General features: G+C 56.3%; 3 protein-coding genes across 3 annotated transcripts in view; 2 read left to right on the top strand and 1 right to left on the bottom strand.

Moving 5' to 3' along the window:
- LOC127011708 (uncharacterized) overlaps positions 1 to 20,667 on the top strand; it is a 95,052-nt gene that overhangs the window by 68,585 nt on the left and 5,800 nt on the right. The window lies entirely within an intron of this gene.
- On the top strand, positions 6,326 to 14,046 carry LOC127011711 (uncharacterized). The gene is made up of 2 exons (XM_050889747.1): positions 6,326 to 6,535; positions 13,658 to 14,046. Exons 1-2 carry the CDS (start codon positions 6,434 to 6,436, stop codon positions 14,018 to 14,020), a joined length of 465 nt encoding a protein of 154 aa, XP_050745704.1. The 5' UTR covers positions 6,326 to 6,433; the 3' UTR covers positions 14,021 to 14,046.
- On the bottom strand, positions 16,796 to 17,293 carry LOC127011687 (PE-PGRS family protein PE_PGRS33-like). Its single transcript, XM_050889692.1, has one exon. The coding sequence runs from the start codon at positions 17,291 to 17,293 to the stop codon at positions 16,796 to 16,798; it is 498 nt and encodes a 165-aa protein (XP_050745649.1).

Here is a 20,667-nt window from a genome sequence, read left to right as displayed (position 1 = left end):
GGAACGTCGAACATGGCAGAGCATCAAATAACGATGAAGGACGACAAACCAATAAAACAGCGATACTACCCCAAGAACCCGAAAGTTCTAGGGGAGATCAATGCGAAGGTGGACGAGCTACTCCAAATGGAATGCATAGAGCACTCAACCAGCCCATACAGCTCTCCCATCGTGATGGTTAGGAAGAAGACGGGCAAGTGGAGACTGTGCGTCGACTTGAGGCAGATCAACACCAAATCGATACAGTGCCCGGAAAGGGCTTATTCCAGTGCAGAGTAATGCCGTTTGGACTCCATTCGGCATCTGCGACCTTCCAGCGGATGTTGGACCGGGTAATTGGTCCCGAGATGTCGCCGCACTCATTTGCGTACCAGGACGATATCATAGTGATCGGACGCACACTAGAAGAGCACAAGGCAAACTTGAAAGAAGTATTCCGGCGGCTGAAAGACGCTAATCTGAGATTGAACCCGGAAAAATGTCAGTTTTTCAAGAAGGAGCTGCTTTATTTGGGTCATAGAGTGACTAGCGACGTAATAGGCACGGATCCGGAAATGGTAGCAGCCATCGCCGAATAAGAGCCGCCGTCAACAGTTAGAGAGCTCCGACAGTACCTGGGAGTAGCATCATGGTATCGGCGATTTGTACCTGACTTCGCAAAAATAGTCAAACCTCTCAACGATCTGCTGCGCAAGAGCAACAAGTGGGTGTGGACACTGCAACATCAGTCGGCATTCGAAGAGGTAAAGGCCAGGCTGGTGGCAGACCCCTACTGGCGTGCCCGGATTTTGAAAAACCATTTGTCCTGCAAACGGACGCAAGTGATTACGGTATTGGGGCCATTTGACCCAGGAAACTGAACGTGGCGAAAAGGTGATCTCTTACTCAAGCCGAACGCTTAACGGGGCTGAAAAAAAAACTACTCCACGACCGAGATGGAGTGTTTGGCAATAGTCTGGGCGATCCGGAAACTGAAGCCATATTTGGAAGGGTACCACTTCAAGGTGGTAACCGACCACATGGCTCTGAAGTGGCTCAACAGCATCGAGAGCCCTTCAGGAAGGATCGCCAGATGGGCCCTGGAGTTGCAGCAGTATGACTTCGAAATAGCGTACAGGAAGGGACAACTCAATGTGGTGGCAGACGCATTATCAAGGCAGCCACTACCAGTACCACTGCGGGGGATCAGAGAAACTGGGACGAGATCATGCTGAGATCATGCTGGCAGTAAATATGAGTGTTTCGGAATCCACAGGATACACGCCGACGTTTATTACTACCGAGCGCCCTATACGACAGAGAGACCTTGGGAACAGGACGACCCACTGAGACCCCAGGGGAGAAGGCAAACAAACTCGGGGAAATCTTTGAGATTGTAAGGCAGAATCTGAAGAGAGCCTCCCAGGATCAGGCTAGGCATTACAACCTAAGGAGAAGACAATGGACACCAGCGGTGGGGGACGTCGTGTGGGCCAAGGAACATCATTTGTCAAAGGCGGCCGAGCGGTTCGCAGGAAAGTTGGCCCCAAGATACGACGGACCTTACCAGGTCACGGATTTTGCGTCACCAGTAATCTGCAAAATACGGTACGTGAACACAAAAAAAGAGAGGACCATCTACGTGAGCGAGCTGAAACAATAACAAACACAGAACACATAGGAGCAGCCACAGCAGATATGTTAGACAAAAGGCAACAATAAAGTGTCAAAGAGTCTCAAAAGATACTACGAAAGGGCCGGGTCCAAGGATAGCTCCAAGGATGGCCAAAGGATACAAGGAAAATAGCCCGAGGATAATTTCAAGGATGCTCAGGAATACAAGGAAGGAACCCAAGGATAGCTCCAAGGACTCTCAAAGAACACAGATAAAAGGGTCAAGGGATAACTCCAAGGAGACTCTAGGATACGAAGGAGGGAATACAAGGATATCTCAAGGGAAAGCAAAAAAAAAAAAAACAACTGGAGGACGGAAAAGACACAACCATCAGACCGGAACGTCCAAACGCTCGGATATGACTGAAAGTAAAATTTCCAGCGATAGTCCGCCGAAGGAAGGGGAGGACGGCACAGATCAGAGAGCTGTACCGTAAAAACGGAATGTAAAAGGAGGGAGGCTGGAAGAAATAGCGGTACCGAGCAAAGACGAAGGCTTAGAACCGATTTAGCGAGAACACCACCATGAGCACCAGAGTAACAAGGAGCGACGCACGGAAAGCGATGGCTGCCCGCCAGCCGGCCGAGAGGTCTTGCCCGGGGCAAGGATGGTCAACCACACGGCCTACCCGAACCTCGCGGCAAATCTCGAGGCGAGGAAAGCCCGATCCGGTGATCAGCTCCGACAGCGACATCGAGCTGATCGAAGATCCGCGGCTGCAGCAGAGGAGGTGGCGGCTTCAGAAGGCCACCAGCGATACGGACGGCCGCATCGCAACCGGCACAACCAATGTCGAGTGGGTCAGCGAGGAGCCACCTGCGGGGCGACGGACTCTCCGCAACCACGAGGAGCAGGTAGCAGCCGCTGGAGTTGCGGCTTAACCTAGTGGCGCGGAGGAGGACGGAGGAAGCGCGGCTGCGAGAGATGTAGGAGGACCCTGAATGGCAGCCCGTTTGCGACGAGCTGAGGAAGAGGAGCAGCAGCTGTGATAGGAGCCGGCATGGCCACCCACTCCGAGGTATATCGCCGAACCGTGGGTGCCGCCCCAGGAGGAGGCCGACGTTCGGGCTGCCTCTCCGCCGGGCTGGCTGCCGGAGGTACCGCGGAACGAGGGGTCGCCGAGGAGACCACCCTCACCGGAAGGCGAGGCGCTCCCTCCCCGATGGCCACCACCGCCGCAACCTGATACGCCACCACCACCGACGAGGCGCGGCGAGAAATCTCCCCGATGGAGACCCGCGCGGCCACCCACGCCGAGGTTCGAACGGCCGCCGGTGGCAGAGTCGCACCTGCGCCGGACACGCCACAGTACCAACCCGGAGACCCGGTAGGACACCACGTCCGAACGGACATCCCGGCGGCGCACTTGACCCATAGCGTGCGGACGTTCGTGGCCGAAGGCGTGAGGTGGCGGCAACAGACGGCCATCTGGACGTGGCCGGAGGGCCCCGCGGAGGAGAAGGCGACGTTGGATGAGCCCCGGACCTGGGAGGAGACTGGACCTCGGGTGAGCCCGCTGGATCCTAGAACCCGTGGCCGGCCGGACCTGTGGACCCCGCCGACACCGAGTACGTGACCATCGACGCCAGGTACTGGGCCAACGACACCGGCAGGGACACGAAACGCGGCGGAGCCTCAGGAGCGGGGGCCGTGGAAATGGCCGGAACCGACGGGAGGTGGAAGGCCAAGTTTGAAGCGGTAACATTCGGCGCCCGTGGTGTCCGAATCGGCGGCGCGTCCTTAGTTGGCGCGGACGATGTCGGCGCCAGAAGGCCAGCTATGGCTTGGAGTCCCGCAGCAGGCGGAGGAACTGGCGTTGCGCGAGGCTCGCAACCTGGGCGGCAGGCGCAGCGTGTGGGTCAGGAACGGCGGACGCCGTGAGGCTGGCGCACGTGAGGCTGGGGCTCGCGGGCATGAGCGTTTTTGTGGAGCAGACCGAGATGAATCCATGAATAAAATGTTGAAAACTTAACACTCAGAAGCTAAGGACCGGAGGAGGCGGGAACGCGGCTGAAAGCATAAAGAAGAAGGGGGCATACATGGCAGCAACCTGAAACGAAGGGAAAGGGTTAGGGCGGAGTATGCCTCAAAACTCCAGCTGACTTACCCGTTGCGAAGCCAATGATAAGTCCTCTTCGGGCCCGCTCTCGAAGGGGTTCAGCCAGCTGAGGGCGAATGAAGGATGAAAGTGAAGGAAAGTCGCAGAAAGGATAGGAACGAAGGTGGGAAAAGGAAATTGAAACTCACCTTGAGAAGTCGCAAATTTTGCAGAATCACCAGATGACAGGGAAGGGGGCGCCTCGATAGGCGGTCGATTGGCACTGGACGATAGTGCGATCGATGGGCACAAGAAAAATGGAAAATATCGGTGATGAGGAACATCGCGGCGAGCAAGTGGCAACGCCGCACCTGCGATATTGATATCGTGAGCAGGCCCTCTGGGTATCGATAGCCGATTAGTATCGGTGCCCAGTGGGATTTAAAGTTGCCATGCGGAGGACGACCGGCGCTGTGAAAACGTAACAAGGTTGAAAGCATCGAGGGAACGTCGAGGGAGCACCGAGGGAACCGGAACGAGGTGCGCTATGACTCAAGGGCTAGGATATACAAGGGAATGCCGGAGAGTGAGAGCGCTGATTTTTCTTAAATCTTTCCCGAAGTGAGGGGGCATGTGAGGAGTTGAATAACTCCACACAAATCCCAGCAGCAGAAGGCCGGCCGCTCACCAGGTACGCGGCGGATTCGCGTAGTGGCGGCGCGACGAAGAGCGATTGGAGAACGAGAGAGATTGGAGATCGAGGACGGAAAACGTGAGAGTTGGAGAACGTGAGAGTTTGGAGATCGAGGACGGAGAACGAGAGAGTTTGGAGATCGAGGGCGGAGAACGTGAAAGTTGGAGAACGTGAGAGTTTGGAGATCGAGGACGGAGAACGAGAGAGTTTGGAGATCGAGGACGGAGAACGAGAGAGTTTGGAGATCGAGGACGTAGAACGTGAGAGTTGGAGAACGTGAGAGTTGGAGAACGTGAGAGTTGGAGAACGTGAGAGTTGGAGAACGTGAGAGTTGGAGAACGTGAGAGTTGGAGAACGTGAGAGTTTGGAGATCGAGGACGGAGAACGAGAGAGTTTGGAGATCGAGGACGGAGAGCGTGAGAGTTGGAGAACGTGAGAGTTTGGAGAAAGTGAGAGCTTGGAGAACGTGGTAGTTTGGAGAGTAAGAGAGTTTGGAGACAAGGGAGTTTGGAGAGAGATAGAGTTTGGCGAGCAAGAGGGTTCGGAGACCAATAACGGAGAAAGAGAGAGCGGAGACTTGGCGGACGATGCCATATGAATCACCGGAATCAGCGGGACGTCAACATCAGGCTGGACGGCGGCGGGAAGCAATGCGTGAAGGACAAGAGGGTCAAACAGGAGCCATGGACTTTGGACCCGGTGTGGCGAGTTTTGGCGGGCCGTGAGCAAAAGAGAAATAACGGTTCTCAGAGGACCTATATAAACCCGCAGGGCACAGGCAGCGGGATCATTCAGTCGAGATCAGTCATCCGAGAGCATCAGTCGAGTACGATCATCAAGAGTTAAGACAAACAGTCGAACGAACACCAACCAAGCAAACTACGAGGGAGCCACACCAGGGCGAGTCGTCGGAAGCAGCGCCGTGGGAGCCTACAAGGAGCAAGATTGTCACGTCGAGACGTTCGGGATTGGGATTACTAGGAATCTCCGAACAGAGACACAGGTTGCTGAGGTCTAAGGAGGCAGCACACGGCTAAGTCAAGGCATCTGTTCTTTCCTGCCAACGAAGTCCTGGCGTTACGCCTGGAGGGTCTACTAGACTTAGAGCAGTGAAAGCCGGCGACTTGAAATCGTGAGCTCGGGGGTAAGCCTGTCGAGCCCCAGTGTACCTTGCCCAAGCACTATGCGGACGTATCCCGGCGTGAGCCCAGTGCGCAAAGTGCAGTTGAGCAAGTCCTGGCGCGATCAGCCACAAGGGAGAGAAGTCCCGGAAAGAACTCCAAGAGTAGCGAGCCAGAAGGGAGAGAAGTCCCGGAGCGGCGCAACAGAACCCCGAGAGTAGCGAGCCAGAAGGAAGAGAAGTCCCGGAGCGGCGCAACAGAACCCCGAGAGTAGCGAGCCAGAAGGGAGAGAAGTCCAGGAGCGGCGCAACGAAACCCCGAGAGTAGCGAGCCAGAAGGGAGAGAAGTCACGAATCGGAAGGGAGAGAAGTCCCGGATCGGCGTATGCCCATGAACCCAGCACAGAAGTCAAGACGTACAGCCACCCTGTTAGGAGCAGCTCGTTTATATAAATTTGGTGGGGCGAACACACACAATCTACTGAACTAGCCGCACAAATACCGTAGCGAGCTGAAAGCAAACAAATCAGCTCGTTACATCTGGCGCCCAAAGTGATTGTCCCAGCGGTGAAAACAAAATAAACAGAATGGGAAAGAAGTGGATTTACCGCCTTCAGAAGGAGGACTTCCCCCAGGTCGCACAAAGACTTAATGTCGCCCTGGACGGCAGATTAGAGGACATGAGATGGACACTGTCGGAGTATTACTCCGAGACAGAGAACGACCCACAACTTGCCGACATCTGGGCTGAGTTGGAAGCCACATATTACGACAGAATCAGCCCGAGTATCACGCTAACTAACGCTGAAGGGGATAACCTAGTAACAAGCTTGAGCGTCGACAACTTGCAAAGGGAGGCTCACAGGAGAGAGTCAAGCCAGGACAGGAAGACAACGGTGCTGACCTCTAAACACAGCCAAGCGGATTATGCAAGGGTCGTTAAACAAGTCCGAGAGTGGTCATTCAGAGAGAGAGAGCTTTCATCTTTACTTTCTGCCGAGAAATTTCTTCACAAGGCTGTCGGATCAGGTCAGGCAACGAAAGCAGGGTTTCAGTGAGTCATTTAAAGACTACAAGATCGACATGCAGACGATGTCGAGGCCTCTAAACTATTCTGCGAGAGACACCTTAAAGATCATAAAGGAAAACTGCACCCCAAGCCTAAGGAACTTTTTAAGGGCGTACAAAGTGCCGGACCTGGACACGTTGATGCTATTAGCCGATAAATACGAAGAACTGGAAAAGGAGCGGAAAGAGTTCGCCCAAGAAAACAAGTTCTCAAAGGCAAAGTCGTCACCACCAACGCAGGTCACGTGCAGAAGATGCGAGGAGACAGATAGCCAGGAGACACGGAGAAATGACAAATTTTCACCGCCGCAACGAGTCTGCTGATACTACCAGGGGTAGTGGATTCATTGGTGTTAGGATGGAACTTTCTAACTCAAGTCGAAACCGAGATAAGGTGCGCTGGACACGAGGTGATAATACCGGCCAGGAACCGACACAATGGGTGGCTCGAGGAGAGGCTATCGGTAGCAGTCGTACAACAGGAAACAGAGTACGACGACACAGCGAAGTTCCTGGAGGCAGAGCTAGCCAGTTTCAAAACCATGACAGGAACGTCGAACATGGCAGAGCATCAAATAACGATGAAGGACGACAAACCAATAAAACAGCGATACTACCCCAAGAACCCGAAAGTTCTAGGGGAGATCAATGCGAAGGTGGACGAGCTACTCCAAATGGAATGCATAGAGCACTCAACCAGCCCATACAGCTCTCCCATCGTGATGGTTAGGAAGAAGACGGGCAAGTGGAGACTGTGCGTCGACTTGAGGCAGATCAACACCAAATCGATACAGTGCCCGGAAAGGGCTTATTCCAGTGCAGAGTAATGCCGTTTGGACTCCATTCGGCATCTGCGACCTTCCAGCGGATGTTGGACCGGGTAATTGGTCCCGAGATGTCGCCGCACTCATTTGCGTACCAGGACGATATCATAGTGATCGGACGCACACTAGAAGAGCACAAGGCAAACTTGAAAGAAGTATTCCGGCGGCTGAAAGACGCTAATCTGAGATTGAACCCGGAAAAATGTCAGTTTTTCAAGAAGGAGCTGCTTTATTTGGGTCATAGAGTGACTAGCGACGTAATAGGCACGGATCCGGAAATGGTAGCAGCCATCGCCGAATAAGAGCCGCCGTCAACAGTTAGAGAGCTCCGACAGTACCTGGGAGTAGCATCATGGTATCGGCGATTTGTACCTGACTTCGCAAAAATAGTCAAACCTCTCAACGATCTGCTGCGCAAGAGCAACAAGTGGGTGTGGACACTGCAACATCAGTCGGCATTCGAAGAGGTAAAGGCCAGGCTGGTGGCAGACCCCTACTGGCGTGCCCGGATTTTGAAAAACCATTTGTCCTGCAAACGGACGCAAGTGATTACGGTATTGGGGCCATTTGACCCAGGAAACTGAACGTGGCGAAAAGGTGATCTCTTACTCAAGCCGAACGCTTAACGGGGCTGAAAAAAAAACTACTCCACGACCGAGATGGAGTGTTTGGCAATAGTCTGGGCGATCCGGAAACTGAAGCCATATTTGGAAGGGTACCACTTCAAGGTGGTAACCGACCACATGGCTCTGAAGTGGCTCAACAGCATCGAGAGCCCTTCAGGAAGGATCGCCAGATGGGCCCTGGAGTTGCAGCAGTATGACTTCGAAATAGCGTACAGGAAGGGACAACTCAATGTGGTGGCAGACGCATTATCAAGGCAGCCACTACCAGTACCACTGCGGGGGATCAGAGAAACTGGGACGAGATCATGCTGAGATCATGCTGGCAGTAAATATGAGTGTTTCGGAATCCACAGGATACACGCCGACGTTTATTACTACCGAGCGCCCTATACGACAGAGAGACCTTGGGAACAGGACGACCCACTGAGACCCCAGGGGAGAAGGCAAACAAACTCGGGGAAATCTTCGAGATTGTAAGGCAGTATCTTGAGAGAGCCTCCCAGGATCAGGCTAGGCATTACAACGTAAGGAGGAGACAATGGACACCAGCGGTGGGGGACGTCGTGTGGGCCAAGTAACGTCATTTGTCAAAGGCGGCCGAGGGGTTCGCAGCAAAGTTGACCCCAAGATACGACGGACCTTACCAGGTCACGGATTTTGCGTCACCAGTAATCTGCAAAATACGGTACGTGAACACAAAAAAAGAGAGGACCATCTACGTGAGCGAGCTGAAACAATAACAAACACAGAACACATAGGAGCAGCCACAAGCAGATATGTTAGACAAAAGGCAACAATAAAGTGTCAAAGAGTCTCAAAAGATACTACGAAAGGGCCGGGTCCAAGGATAGCTCCAAGGATGGCCAAAGGATACAAGGAAAATAGCCCGAGGATAATTTCAAGGATGCTCAGGAATACAAGGAAGGAACCCAAGGATAGCTCCAAGGACTCTCAAAGAACACAGATAAAAGGGTCAAGGGATAACTCCAAGGAGACTCTAGGATACGAAGGAGGGAATACAAGGATATCTCAAGGGAAAGCAAAAAAAAAAAAAACAACTGGAGGACGGAAAAGACACAACCATCAGACCGGAACGTCCAAACGCTCGGATATGACTGAAAGTAAAATTTCCAGCGATAGTCCGCCGAAGGAAGGGGAGGACGGCACAGATCAGAGAGCTGTACCGTAAAAACGGAATGTAAAAGGAGGGAGGCTGGAAGAAATAGCGGTACCGAGCAAAGACGAAGGCTTAGAACCGATTTAGCGAGAACACAACCATGAGCACCAGAGTAACAAGGAGCGACGCACGGAAAGCGATGGCTGCCCGCCAGCCGGCCGAGAGGTCTTGCCCGGGGCAAGGATGGTCAACCACACGGCCTACCCGAACCTCGCGGCAAATCTCGAGGCGAGGAAAGCCCGATCCGGTGATCAGCTCCGACAGCGACATCGAGCTGATCGAAGATCCGCGGCTGCAGCAGAGGAGGTGGCGGCTTCAGAAGGCCACCAGCGATACGGACGGCCGCATCGCAACCGGCACAACCAATGTCGAGTGGGTCAGCGAGGAGCCACCTGCGGGGCGACGGACTCTCCGCAACCACGAGGAGCAGGTAGCAGCCGCTGGAGTTGCGGCTTAACCTAGTGGCGCGGAGGAGGACGGAGGAAGCGCGGCTGCGAGAGATGTAGGAGGACCCTGAATGGCAGCCCGTTTGCGACGAGCTGAGGAAGAGGAGCAGCAGCTGTGATAGGAGCCGGCATGGCCACCCACTCCGAGGTATATCGCCGAACCGTGGGTGCCGCCCCAGGAGGAGGCCGACGTTCGGGCTGCCTCTCCGCCGGGCTGGCTGCCGGAGGTACCGCGGAACGAGGGGTCGCCGACGAGACCACCCTCACCGGAAGGCGAGGCGCTCCCTCCCCGATGGCCACCACCGCCGCAACCTGATACGCCACCACCACCGACGAGGCGCGGCGAGAAATCTCCCCGATGGAGACCCGCGCGGCCACCCACGCCGAGGTTCGAACGGCCGCCGGTGGCAGAGTCGCACCTGCGCCGGACACGCCACAGTACCAACCCGGAGACCCGGTAGGACACCACGTCCGAACGGACATCCCGGCGGCGCACTTGACCCATAGCGTGCGGACGTTCGTGGCCGAAGGCGTGAGGTGGCGGCAACAGACGGCCATCTGGACGTGGCCGGAGGGCCCCGCGGAGGAGAAGGCGACGTTGGATGAGCCCCGGACCTGGGAGGAGACTGGACCTCGGGTGAGCCCGCTGGATCCTAGAACCCGTGGCCGGCCGGACCTGTGGACCCCGCCGACACCGAGTACGTGACCATCGACGCCAGGTACTGGGCCAACTACACCGGCAGGGACACGAAACGCGGCGGAGCCTCAGGAGCGGGGGCCGTGGAAATGGCCGGAACCGACGGGAGGTGGAAGGCCAAGTTTGAAGCGGTAACATTCGGCGCCCGTGGTGTCCGAATCGGCGGCGCGTCCTTAGTTGGCGCGGACGATGTCGGCGCCAGAAGGCCAGCTATGGCTTGGAGTCCCGCAGCAGGCGGAGGAACTGGCGTTGCGCGAGGCTCGCAACCTGGGCGGCAGGCGCAGCGTGTGGGTCAGGAACGGCGGACGCCGTGAGGCTGGCGCACGTGAGGCTGGGGCTCGCGGGCATGAGCGTTTTTGTGGAGCAGACCGAGATGAATCCATGAATAAAATGTTGAAAACTTAACACTCAGAAGCTAAGGACCGGAGGAGGCGGGAACGCGGCTGAAAGCATAAAGAAGAAGGGGGCATACATGGCAGCAACCTGAAACGAAGGGAAAGGGTTAGGGCGGAGTATGCCTCAAAACTCCAGCTGACTTACCCGTTGCGAAGCCAATGATAAGTCCTCTTCGGGCCCGCTCTCGAAGGGGTTCAGCCAGCTGAGGGCGAATGAAGGATGAAAGTGAAGGAAAGTCGCAGAAAGGATAGGAACGAAGGTGGGAAAAGGAAATTGAAACTCACCTTGAGAAGTCGCAAATTTTGCAGAATCACCAGATGACAGGGAAGGGGGCGCCTCGATAGGCGGTCGATTGGCACTGGACGATAGTGCGATCGATGGGCACAAGAAAAATGGAAATATCGGTGATGAGGAACATCGCGGCGAGCAAGTGGCAACGCCGCACCTGCGATATTGATATCGTGAGCAGGCCCTCTGGGTATCGATAGCCGATTAGTATCGGTGCCCAGTGGGATTTAAAGTTGCCATGCGGAGGACGACCGGCGCTGTGAAAACGTAACAAGGTTGAAAGCATCGAGGGAACGTCGAGGGAGCACCGAGGGAACCGGAACGAGGTGCGCTATGACTCAAGGGCTAGGATATACAAGGGAATGCCGGAGAGTGAGAGCGCTGATTTTTCTTAAATCTTTCCCGAAGTGAGGGGGCATGTGAGGAGTTGAATAACTCCACACAAATCCCAGCAGCAGAAGGCCGGCCGCTCACCAGGTACGCGGCGGATTCGCGTAGTGGCGGCGCGACGAAGAGCGATTGGAGAACGAGAGAGATTGGAGATCGAGGACGGAAAACGTGAGAGTTGGAGAACGTGAGAGTTTGGAGATCGAGGACGGAGAACGAGAGAGTTTGGAGATCGAGGGCGGAGAACGTGAAAGTTGGAGAACGTGAGAGTTTGGAGATCGAGGACGGAGAACGAGAGAGTTTGGAGATCGAGGACGGAGAACGAGAGAGTTTGGAGATCGAGGACGTAGAACGTGAGAGTTGGAGAACGTGAGAGTTGGAGAACGTGAGAGTTGGAGAACGTGAGAGTTGGAGAACGTGAGAGTTGGAGAACGTGAGAGTTGGAGAACGTGAGAGTTTGGAGATCGAGGACGGAGAACGAGAGAGTTTGGAGATCGAGGACGGAGAGCGTGAGAGTTGGAGAACGTGAGAGTTTGGAGAAAGTGAGAGCTTGGAGAACGTGGTAGTTTGGAGAGTAAGAGAGTTTGGAGACAAGGGAGTTTGGAGAGAGATAGAGTTTGGCGAGCAAGAGGGTTCGGAGACCAATAACGGAGAAAGAGAGAGCGGAGACTTGGCGGACGATGCCATATGAATCACCGGAATCAGCGGGACGTCAACATCAGGCTGGACGGCGGCGGGAAGCAATGCGTGAAGGACAAGAGGGTCAAACAGGAGCCATGGACTTTGGACCCGGTGTGGCGAGTTTTGGCGGGCCGTGAGCAAAAGAGAAATAACGGTTCTCAGAGGACCTATATAAACCCGCAGGGCACAGGCAGCGGGATCATTCAGTCGAGATCAGTCATCCGAGAGCATCAGTCGAGTACGATCATCAAGAGTTAAGACAAACAGTCGAACGAACACCAACCAAGCAAACTACGAGGGAGCCACACCAGGGCGAGTCGTCGGAAGCAGCGCCGTGGGAGCCTACAAGGAGCAAGATTGTCACGTCGAGACGTTCGGGATTGGGATTACTAGGAATCTCCGAACAGAGACACAGGTTGCTGAGGTCTAAGGAGGCAGCACACGGCTAAGTCAAGGCATCTGTTCTTTCCTGCCAACGAAGTCCTGGCGTTACGCCTGGAGGGTCTACTAGACTTAGAGCAGTGAAAGCCGGCGACTTGAAATCGTGAGCTCGGGGGTAAGCCTGTCGAGCCCCAGTGTACCTTGCCCAAGCACTATGCGGACGTATCCCGGCGTGAGCCCAGTGCGCAAAGTGCAGTTGAGCAAGTCCTGGCGCGATCAGCCACAAGGGAGAGAAGTCCCGGAAAGAACTCCAAGAGTAGCGAGCCAGAAGGGAGAGAAGTCCCGGAGCGGCGCAACAGAACCCCGAGAGTAGCGAGCCAGAAGGAAGAGAAGTCCCGGAGCGGCGCAACAGAACCCCGAGAGTAGCGAGCCAGAAGGGAGAGAAGTCCAGGAGCGGCGCAACGAAACCCCGAGAGTAGCGAGCCAGAAGGGAGAGAAGTCACGAATCGGAAGGGAGAGAAGTCCCGGATCGGCGTATGCCCATGAACCCAGCACAGAAGTCAAGACGTACAGCCACCCTGTTAGGAGCAGCTCGTTTATATAAATTTGGTGGGGCGAACACACACAATCTACTGAACTATCCGCACAAATACCGTAGCGAGCTGAAAGCAAACAAATCAGCTCGTTACATCTGGCGCCCAAAGTGATTGTCCCAGCGGTGAAAACAAAATAAACAGAATGGGAAAGAAGTGGATTTACCGCCTTCAGAAGGAGGACTTCCCCCAGGTCGCACAAAGACTTAATGTCGCCCTGGACGGCAGATTAGAGGACATGAGATGGACACTGTCGGAGTATTACTCCGAGACAGAGAACGACCCACAACTTGCCGACATCTGGGCTGAGTTGGAAGCCACATATTACGACAGAATCAGCCCGAGTATCACGCTAACTAACGCTGAAGGGGATAACCTAGTAACAGGCTTGAGCGTCGACAACTTGCAAAGGGAGGCTCACAGGAGAGAGTCAAGCCTGGGCAGAAAGACAACGGTGCTGACCTCTAAACACAGCCAAGCGGATTATGCAAGGTTCGCTAAACAAGTCCGAGAGTGGTCATTCAGAGAGAGAGAGCTTTTATCTTTACTTTCTGCCGAGAGATTTCTTCACAAGGCTGTCGGATCAGGTCAGGCAACGAAAGCAGGGTTTCAGTGAGTCATTTAAAGACTACATGATCGACATGCAGACGATGTCGAGGCCTCTAAACTATTCTGCGAGAGACACCTTAAAGATCATAAAGGAAAACTGCACCCCAAGCCTAAGGAACTTTTTAAGGGCGTACAAAGTGCCGGACCTGGACACGTTGATGCTATTAGCCGATAAATACGAAGAACTGGAAAAGGAGCGGAACGAGTTCGCCCAAGAAAACAAGTTCTCAAAGGCAAAGTCGTCACCACCAACGCAGGTCACGTGCAGAAGATGCGAGGAGACAGATAGCCAGGAGACACGGAGAAATGACAAATTTTCACCGCCGCAACGAGTCTGCTGATACTACCAGGGGTAGTGGATTCATTGGTGTTAGGATGGAACTTTCTAACTCAAGTCGAAATCGAGATAAGGTGCGCTGGACACGAGGTGATAATACCGGCCAGGAACCGACACAATGGGTGGCTCGAGGAGAGGCTATCGGTAGCAGTCGTACAACAGGAAACTGAGTACGACGACACAGCGAAGTTCCTGGAGGCAGAGCTAGCCAGTTTCAAAACCATGACAGGAACGTCGAACATGGCAGAGCATCAAATAACGATGAAGGACGACAAACCAATAAAACAGCCATACTACCCCAAAACCCGAAAGTTCAAGGGGAGATCAATGCGAAGGTGGACGAGCTACTCCAAATGGAATGCATAGAGCACTCAACCAGCCCATACAGCTCTCCCATCGTGATGGTTAAGAAGAAGACGGGCAAGTGGAGACTGTGCGTCGACTTGAGGCAGATCAACACCAAATCGATACAGTGCCCGGAAAGGGCTTATTCCAGTGGAGAGTAATGCCGTTTGGACTCCATTCGGCATCTGCGACCTTCCAGCGGATGTTGGACCGGGTAATTGGTCCCGAGATGTCGCCGCACTCATTTGCGTACCAGGACGATATCATAGTGATCGGACGCACACTAGAAGAGCACAAGGCAAACTTGAAAGAAGTATTCCGGCGGCTGAAAGACGCTAATCTGAGATTGAACCCGGAAAAATGTCAGTTTTTCAAGAAGGAGCTGCTTTATTTGGGTCATAGAGTGACTAGCGACGTAATAGGCACGGATCCGGAAATGGTAGCAGCCGTCGCCGAATAAGAGCCGCCGTCAACAGTTAGAGAGCTCCGACAGTACCTGGGAGTAGCATCATGGTATCGGCGATTTGTACCTGACTTCGCAAAAATAGTCAAACCTCTCAACGATCTGCTGCGCAAGAGCAACAAGTGGGTGTGGACACTGCAACATCAGTCGGCATTCGAAGAGGTAAAGGCCAGGCTGGTGGCAGACCCCTACTGGCGTGCCCGGATTTTGAAAAACCATTTGTCCTGCAAACGGACCCAAGTGATTACGGTATTGGGGCCATTTGACCCAGGAAACTGAACGTGGCGAAAAGGTGATCTCTTACTCAAGCCGAACGCTTAACGGGGCTGAAAAAAAAACTACTCCACGACCGAGATGGAGTGTTTGGCAATAGTCTGGGCGATCCGGAAACTGAAGCCATATTTGGAAGGGTACCACTTCAAGGTGGTAACCGACCACATGGCTCTGAAGTGGCTCAACAGCATCGAGAGCCCTTCAGGAAGGATCGCCAGATGGGCCCTGGAGTTGCAGCAGTATGACTTCGAAATAGCGTACAGGAAGGGACAACTCAATGTGGTGGCAGACGCATTATCAAGGCAGCCACTACCAGTAACACTGCGGGGGATCAGAGAAACTGGGACGAGATCATGCTGAGATCATGCTGGCAGTAAATATGAGTGTTTCGGAATCCACAGGATACACGCCGACGTTTATTACTACCGAGCGCCCTATACGACAGAGAGACCTTGGGAACAAGACGACCCACTGAGACCCCAGGGGAGAAGGCAAACAAACTCGGGGAAATCTTCGAGATTGTAAGGCAGAATCTTGAGAGAGCCTCCCAGGATCAGGCTAGGCATTACAACGTAAGGAGGAGACAATGGACACCAGCGGTGGGGGACGACGTGTGGGCCAAGTAACGTCATTTGTCAAAGGCGGCCGAGGGGTTCGCAGCAAAGTTGGCCCCAAGATACGACGGACCTTACCAGGTCACGGATTTTGCGTCACCAGTAATCTGCAAAATACGGTACGTGAACACAAAAAAAGAGAGGACCATCTACGTGAGCGAGCTGAAACAATAACAAACACAGAACACATAGGAGCAGCCACAAGCAGATATGTTAGACAAAAGGATACAATAAAGTGTCAAAGAGTCTCAAAAGATACTACGAAAGGGTCCAAGGATAGCTCCAAGGTTACCCGAAGGACACGAGGAGAAGGGTCCAAGGATAGCTCCAAGGATACCCAAAGGACACGAGGAGAAGGGTTCGAGGATAGCTCCAAGGATACCCAAGGACACGATGAAAAGGGTCTAAGGATAGCTCCAAGGATACCCAAAGGACACGATGAAAAGGGTCCAAGGATAGCTCCAAGGATACCCGAAGGAAGCGAGGAAAAGGATCCAAGGATAGCTCCAAGGATGGCCAAAGGATACAAGGAAAAGAGCCCGAGGATAATTTCAAGGATGCTCAGGAATACAAGGAAGGAACCCAAGGATAGCTCCAAGGATTCTCAAAGAACACAGACAAAAGGGCAAGGGATAACTCCAAGGAGACTCTAGGATACGAAGAAGGGAATACAAGGATATCTCAAGGGAAAGCAAAAAAAAAACAACTGGAGGACGGAAAAGACACAACCATCAGACCGGAACGTCCAAACGCTCGGAGATGACTGAAAGGAAAATTTCCAGCGATAGTCCGCCGAAGGAAGGGGAAGACGGCACAGATCAGAGAGCTGTACCGTAAAAACGGAATGTAAAAGGAGGGAGGCTGGAAGAAATAGCGGTACCGAGCAAAGCGGAAGGCTTAGAACCGAGGTGTCGAGGAAGGAACGGCCGGCGGCAAACGGTCATTTAGCGAGAACACCACCATGAGCACCACAGTAACAAGGAACCGGCACAACCAATGTCGAGTGGGTCAGCGAGGAGCCACCTGCGGGGCGACGGACTCTCCGCAACCACGAGGAGCAGGTAGCAGCCGCTGGAGTTGCGGCTTAACCTAGGGGCGCGGAGGAGGACGGAGGAAGCGCGGCTGCGAGAGATGTAGGAGGACCCTGAATGGCAGCCCGTTTGCGACGAGCTGAGGAAGAGGAGCAGCAGCTGTGATAGGAGCCGGCATGCCCACCCACTCCGAGGTATATCGCCGAACCGTGGGTGCCGCCCCAGGAGGAGGTCGACGTTCGGGCTGCCTCTCCGCCGGGCTGGCTGCCGGAGGTACCGCGGAACGAGGGGTCGCCGACGAGACCACCCTCACCAAAAGGCGAGGCGCTCCCTCCCCGATGGCCACCACCGCCGCAACCTGATACGCCACCACCACCGACGAGGCGCGGCGAGAAATCTCCCCGATGGAGACCCGCGCGGCCACCCGCGCCGAGGTTCGAACGGCCGCCGGCGGCAGAGTCGCACCTGCGCCGGACACGCCACAGTACCAACTTGGAGACCCGGTAGGACACCACGTCCGAACGGACATCCCGGCTGCGCACTTGACCCATAGCGTGCGGACGTTCGTGGCCGAAGGCGTGAGGTGGCGGCAACAGACGGCCATCTGGACGTGGCCGGAGGGCCCCGCGGAGGAAAAGGCGACGTTGGATGAGCCCCGGACCTGGGAGGAGACTGGACCTCGGGTGAGCCCGCTGGATCCTAGAACCCGTGGCCGGCCGGACCTGTGGACCCCGCCGACACCGAGTACGTGACCATCGACGCCAGGTACTGGGCCAACGACACCGGCAGGGACACGAAACGCGGCGGAGCCTCAGGAGCGGGGGCCGTGGAAATGGCCGGAACCGACGGGAGGTGGAAGGCCAAGTTTGAAGCGGTAACATTCGGCGCCCGTGGTGTCCGAATCGGCGGCGCGTCCTTAGTTGGACCAAACGCTCGGAGATGACTGAAAGGAAAATTTCCAGCGATAGTCCGCCGAAGGAAGGGGAAGACGGCACAGATCAGAGAGCTGTACCGTAAAAACGGAATGTAAAAGGAGGGAGGCTGGAAGAAATAGCGGTACCGAGCAAAGCGGAAGGCTTAGAACCGAGGTGTCGAGGAAGGAACGGCCGGCGGCAAACGGTCATTTAGCGAGAACACCACCATGAGCACCACAGTAACAAGGAGCGACGCACGAAAAGCGATGGCTGCCCGCCAGCCGGCCGAGAGGTCTTGCCCGGGGCAAGGATGGTCAACCACACGGCCTACCCGAACCTCGCGGCAAATCTCGAGGCGAGGAAAGCCCGATCCGGTGATCAGCTCCGACAGCGACATCGAGCTGATCGAAGATCCGCGGCTGGAGCAGAGGAGGTGGCGGCTTCAGAAGGCCACCAGCGATACGGACGGCCGCATCGCAACCGGCACAACCAATGTCGAGTGGGTCAGCGAGGAGCCACCTGCGGGGCGACGGACTCTCCGCAACCACGAGGAGCAGGTAGCAGCCGCTGGAGTTGCGGCTTAACCTAGGGGCGCGGAGGAGGACGGAGGAAGCGCGGCTGCGAGAGATGTAGGAGGACCCTGAATGGCAGCCCGTTTGCGACGAGCTGAGGAAGAGGAGCAGCAGCTGTGATAGGAGCCGGCATGCCCACCCACTCCGAGGTATATCGCCGAACCGTGGGTGCCGCCCCAGGAGGAGGTCGACGTTCGGGCTGCCTCTCCGCCGGGCTGGCTGCCGGAGGTACCGCGGAACGAGGGGTCGCCGACGAGACCACCCTCACCAAAAGGCGAGGCGCTCCCTCCCCGATGGCCACCACCGCCGCAACCTGATACGCCACCACCACCGACGAGGCGCGGCGAGAAATCTCCCCGATGGAGACCCGCGCGGCCACCCGCGCCGAGGTTCGAACGGCCGCCGGCGGCAGAGTCGCACCTGCGCCGGACACGCCACAGTACCAACCTGGAGACCCGGTAGGACACCACGTCCGAACGGACATCCCGGCTGCGCACTTGACCCATAGCGTGCGGACGTTCGTGGCCGAAGGCGTGAGGTGGCGGCAACAGACGGCCATCTGGACGTGGCCGGAGGGCCCCGCGGAGGAGAAGGCGACGTTGGATGAGCCCCGGACCTGGGAGGAGACTGGACCTCGGGTGAGCCCGCTGGATCCTAGAACCCGTGGCCGGCCGGACCTGTGGACCCCGCCGACACCGAGTACGTGACCATCGACGCCAGGTACTGGGCCAACTACACCGGCAGGGACACGAAACGCGGCGGAGCCTCAGGAGCGGGGGCCGTGGAAATGGCCGGAACCGACGGGAGGTGGAAGGCCAAGTTTGAAGCGGTAACATTCGGCGCCCGTGGTGTCCGAATCGGCGGCGCGTCCTTAGTTGGACCAAACGCTCGGAGATGACTGAAAGGAAAATTTCCAGCGATAGTCCGCCGAAGGAAGGGGAAGACGGCACAGATCAGAGAGCTGTACCGTAAAAACGGAATGTAAAAGGAGGGAGGCTGGAAGAAATAGCGGTACCGAGCAAAGCGGAAGGCTTAGAACCGAGGTGTCGAGGAAGGAACGGCCGGCGGCAAACGGTCATTTAGCGAGAACACCACCATGAGCACCACAGTAACAAGGAGCGACGCACGAAAAGCGATGGCTGCCCGCCAGCCGGCCGAGAGGTCTTGCCCGGGGCAAGGATGGTCAACCACACGGCCTACCCGAACCTCGCGGCAAATCTCGAGGCGAGGAAAGCCCGATCCGGTGATCAGCTCCGACAGCGACATCGAGCTGATCGAAGATCCGCGGCTGGAGCAGAGGAGGTGGCGGCTTCAGAAGGCCACCAGCGATACGGACGGCCGCATCGCAACCGGCACAACCAATGTCGAGTGGGTCAGCGAGGAGCCACCTGCGGGGCGACGGACTCTCCGCAACCACGAGGAGCAGGTAGCAGCCGCTGGAGTTGCGGCTTAACCTAGGAGCGCGGAGGAGGACGGAGGAAGCGCGGCTGCGAGAGATGTAGGAGGACCCTGAATGGCAGCCCGTTTGCGACGAGCTGAGGAAGAGGAGCAGCAGCTGTGATAGGAGCCGGCATGCCCACCCACTCCGAGGTATATCGCCGAACCGTGGGTGCCGCCCCAGGAGGAGGCCGACGTTCGGGCTGCCTCTCCGCCGGGCTGGCTGCCGGAGGTACCGCGGAACGAGGGGTCGCCGACGAGACCACCCTCACCGGAAGGCGAGGCGCTCCCTCCCCGATGGCCACCACCGCCGCAACCTGATACGCCACCACCACCGACGAGGCGCGGCGAGAAATCTCCCCGATGGAGACCCGCGCGGCCACCCGCGCCGAGGTTCGAACGGCCGCCGGCGGCAGAGTCGCACCTGCGCCGGACACGCCACAGTACCAACCTGAAGACCCGGTAGGACACCACGTCCGAACGGACATCCCGGCGGCGCACTTGACCCATAGCGTGCGGACGTTCGTGGCCGAAGGCGTGAGGTGGCGGCAACAGACGGCCATCTGGACGTGGCCGGAGGGCCCCGCGGAGGAGAAGGCGACGTTGGATGAGCCCCGGACCTGGGAGGAGACTGGACCTCGGGTGAGCCCGCTGGATCCTAGAACCCGTGGCCGGCCGGACCTGTGGTCCCCGCCGACACCGAGTACGTGACCATCGACGCCAGGTACTGGGCCAACGACACCGGCAGGGACACGAAACGCGGCGGAGCCTCAGGAGCGGGGGCCGTGGAAATGGCCGGAACCGTCGGGAGGTGGAAGGCCAAGTTTGAAGCGGTAACATTCGGCGCCCGTGGTGTCCGAATCGGCGGCGCGTCCTTAGTTGGCGCGGACGATGTCGGCGCCGGAAGGCCAGCTATGGCTTGGAGTCCCGCAGCAGGCGGAGGAACTGGCGTTGCGCGAGGCTCGCAACCTGGGCGGCAGGCGCAGCGTGTGGGTCAGGAAC

The sequence above is a fragment of the Drosophila biarmipes genome, unplaced genomic scaffold (assembly GCF_025231255.1).
Source record: "Drosophila biarmipes strain raj3 unplaced genomic scaffold, RU_DBia_V1.1 ptg000005l, whole genome shotgun sequence".
In the NCBI taxonomy this organism is placed as follows: domain Eukaryota; kingdom Metazoa; phylum Arthropoda; class Insecta; order Diptera; family Drosophilidae; genus Drosophila; species Drosophila biarmipes.
Note: the sequence above shows the minus strand (reverse complement) of the source record. Positions and strands in the feature narration are given on the sequence as shown.

Coding starts and splice junctions, on each gene's coding strand:
- LOC127011711 (XM_050889747.1), top strand. CDS start 6,434: ATGCAAGGGTCGTTAAACAAGTCCGAGAGTGGTCATTCAGAGAGAGAG. Junction 6,536..13,657: donor TCACAAGGCTGTCGGATCAG/GTCAGGCAACGA, acceptor CTGTCGGATCAG/GTCAGGCAACGAAAGCAGGG.
- LOC127011687 (XM_050889692.1), bottom strand. CDS start 17,293: ATGGGTCAAGTGCGCAGCCGGGATGTCCGTTCGGACGTGGTGTCCTAC.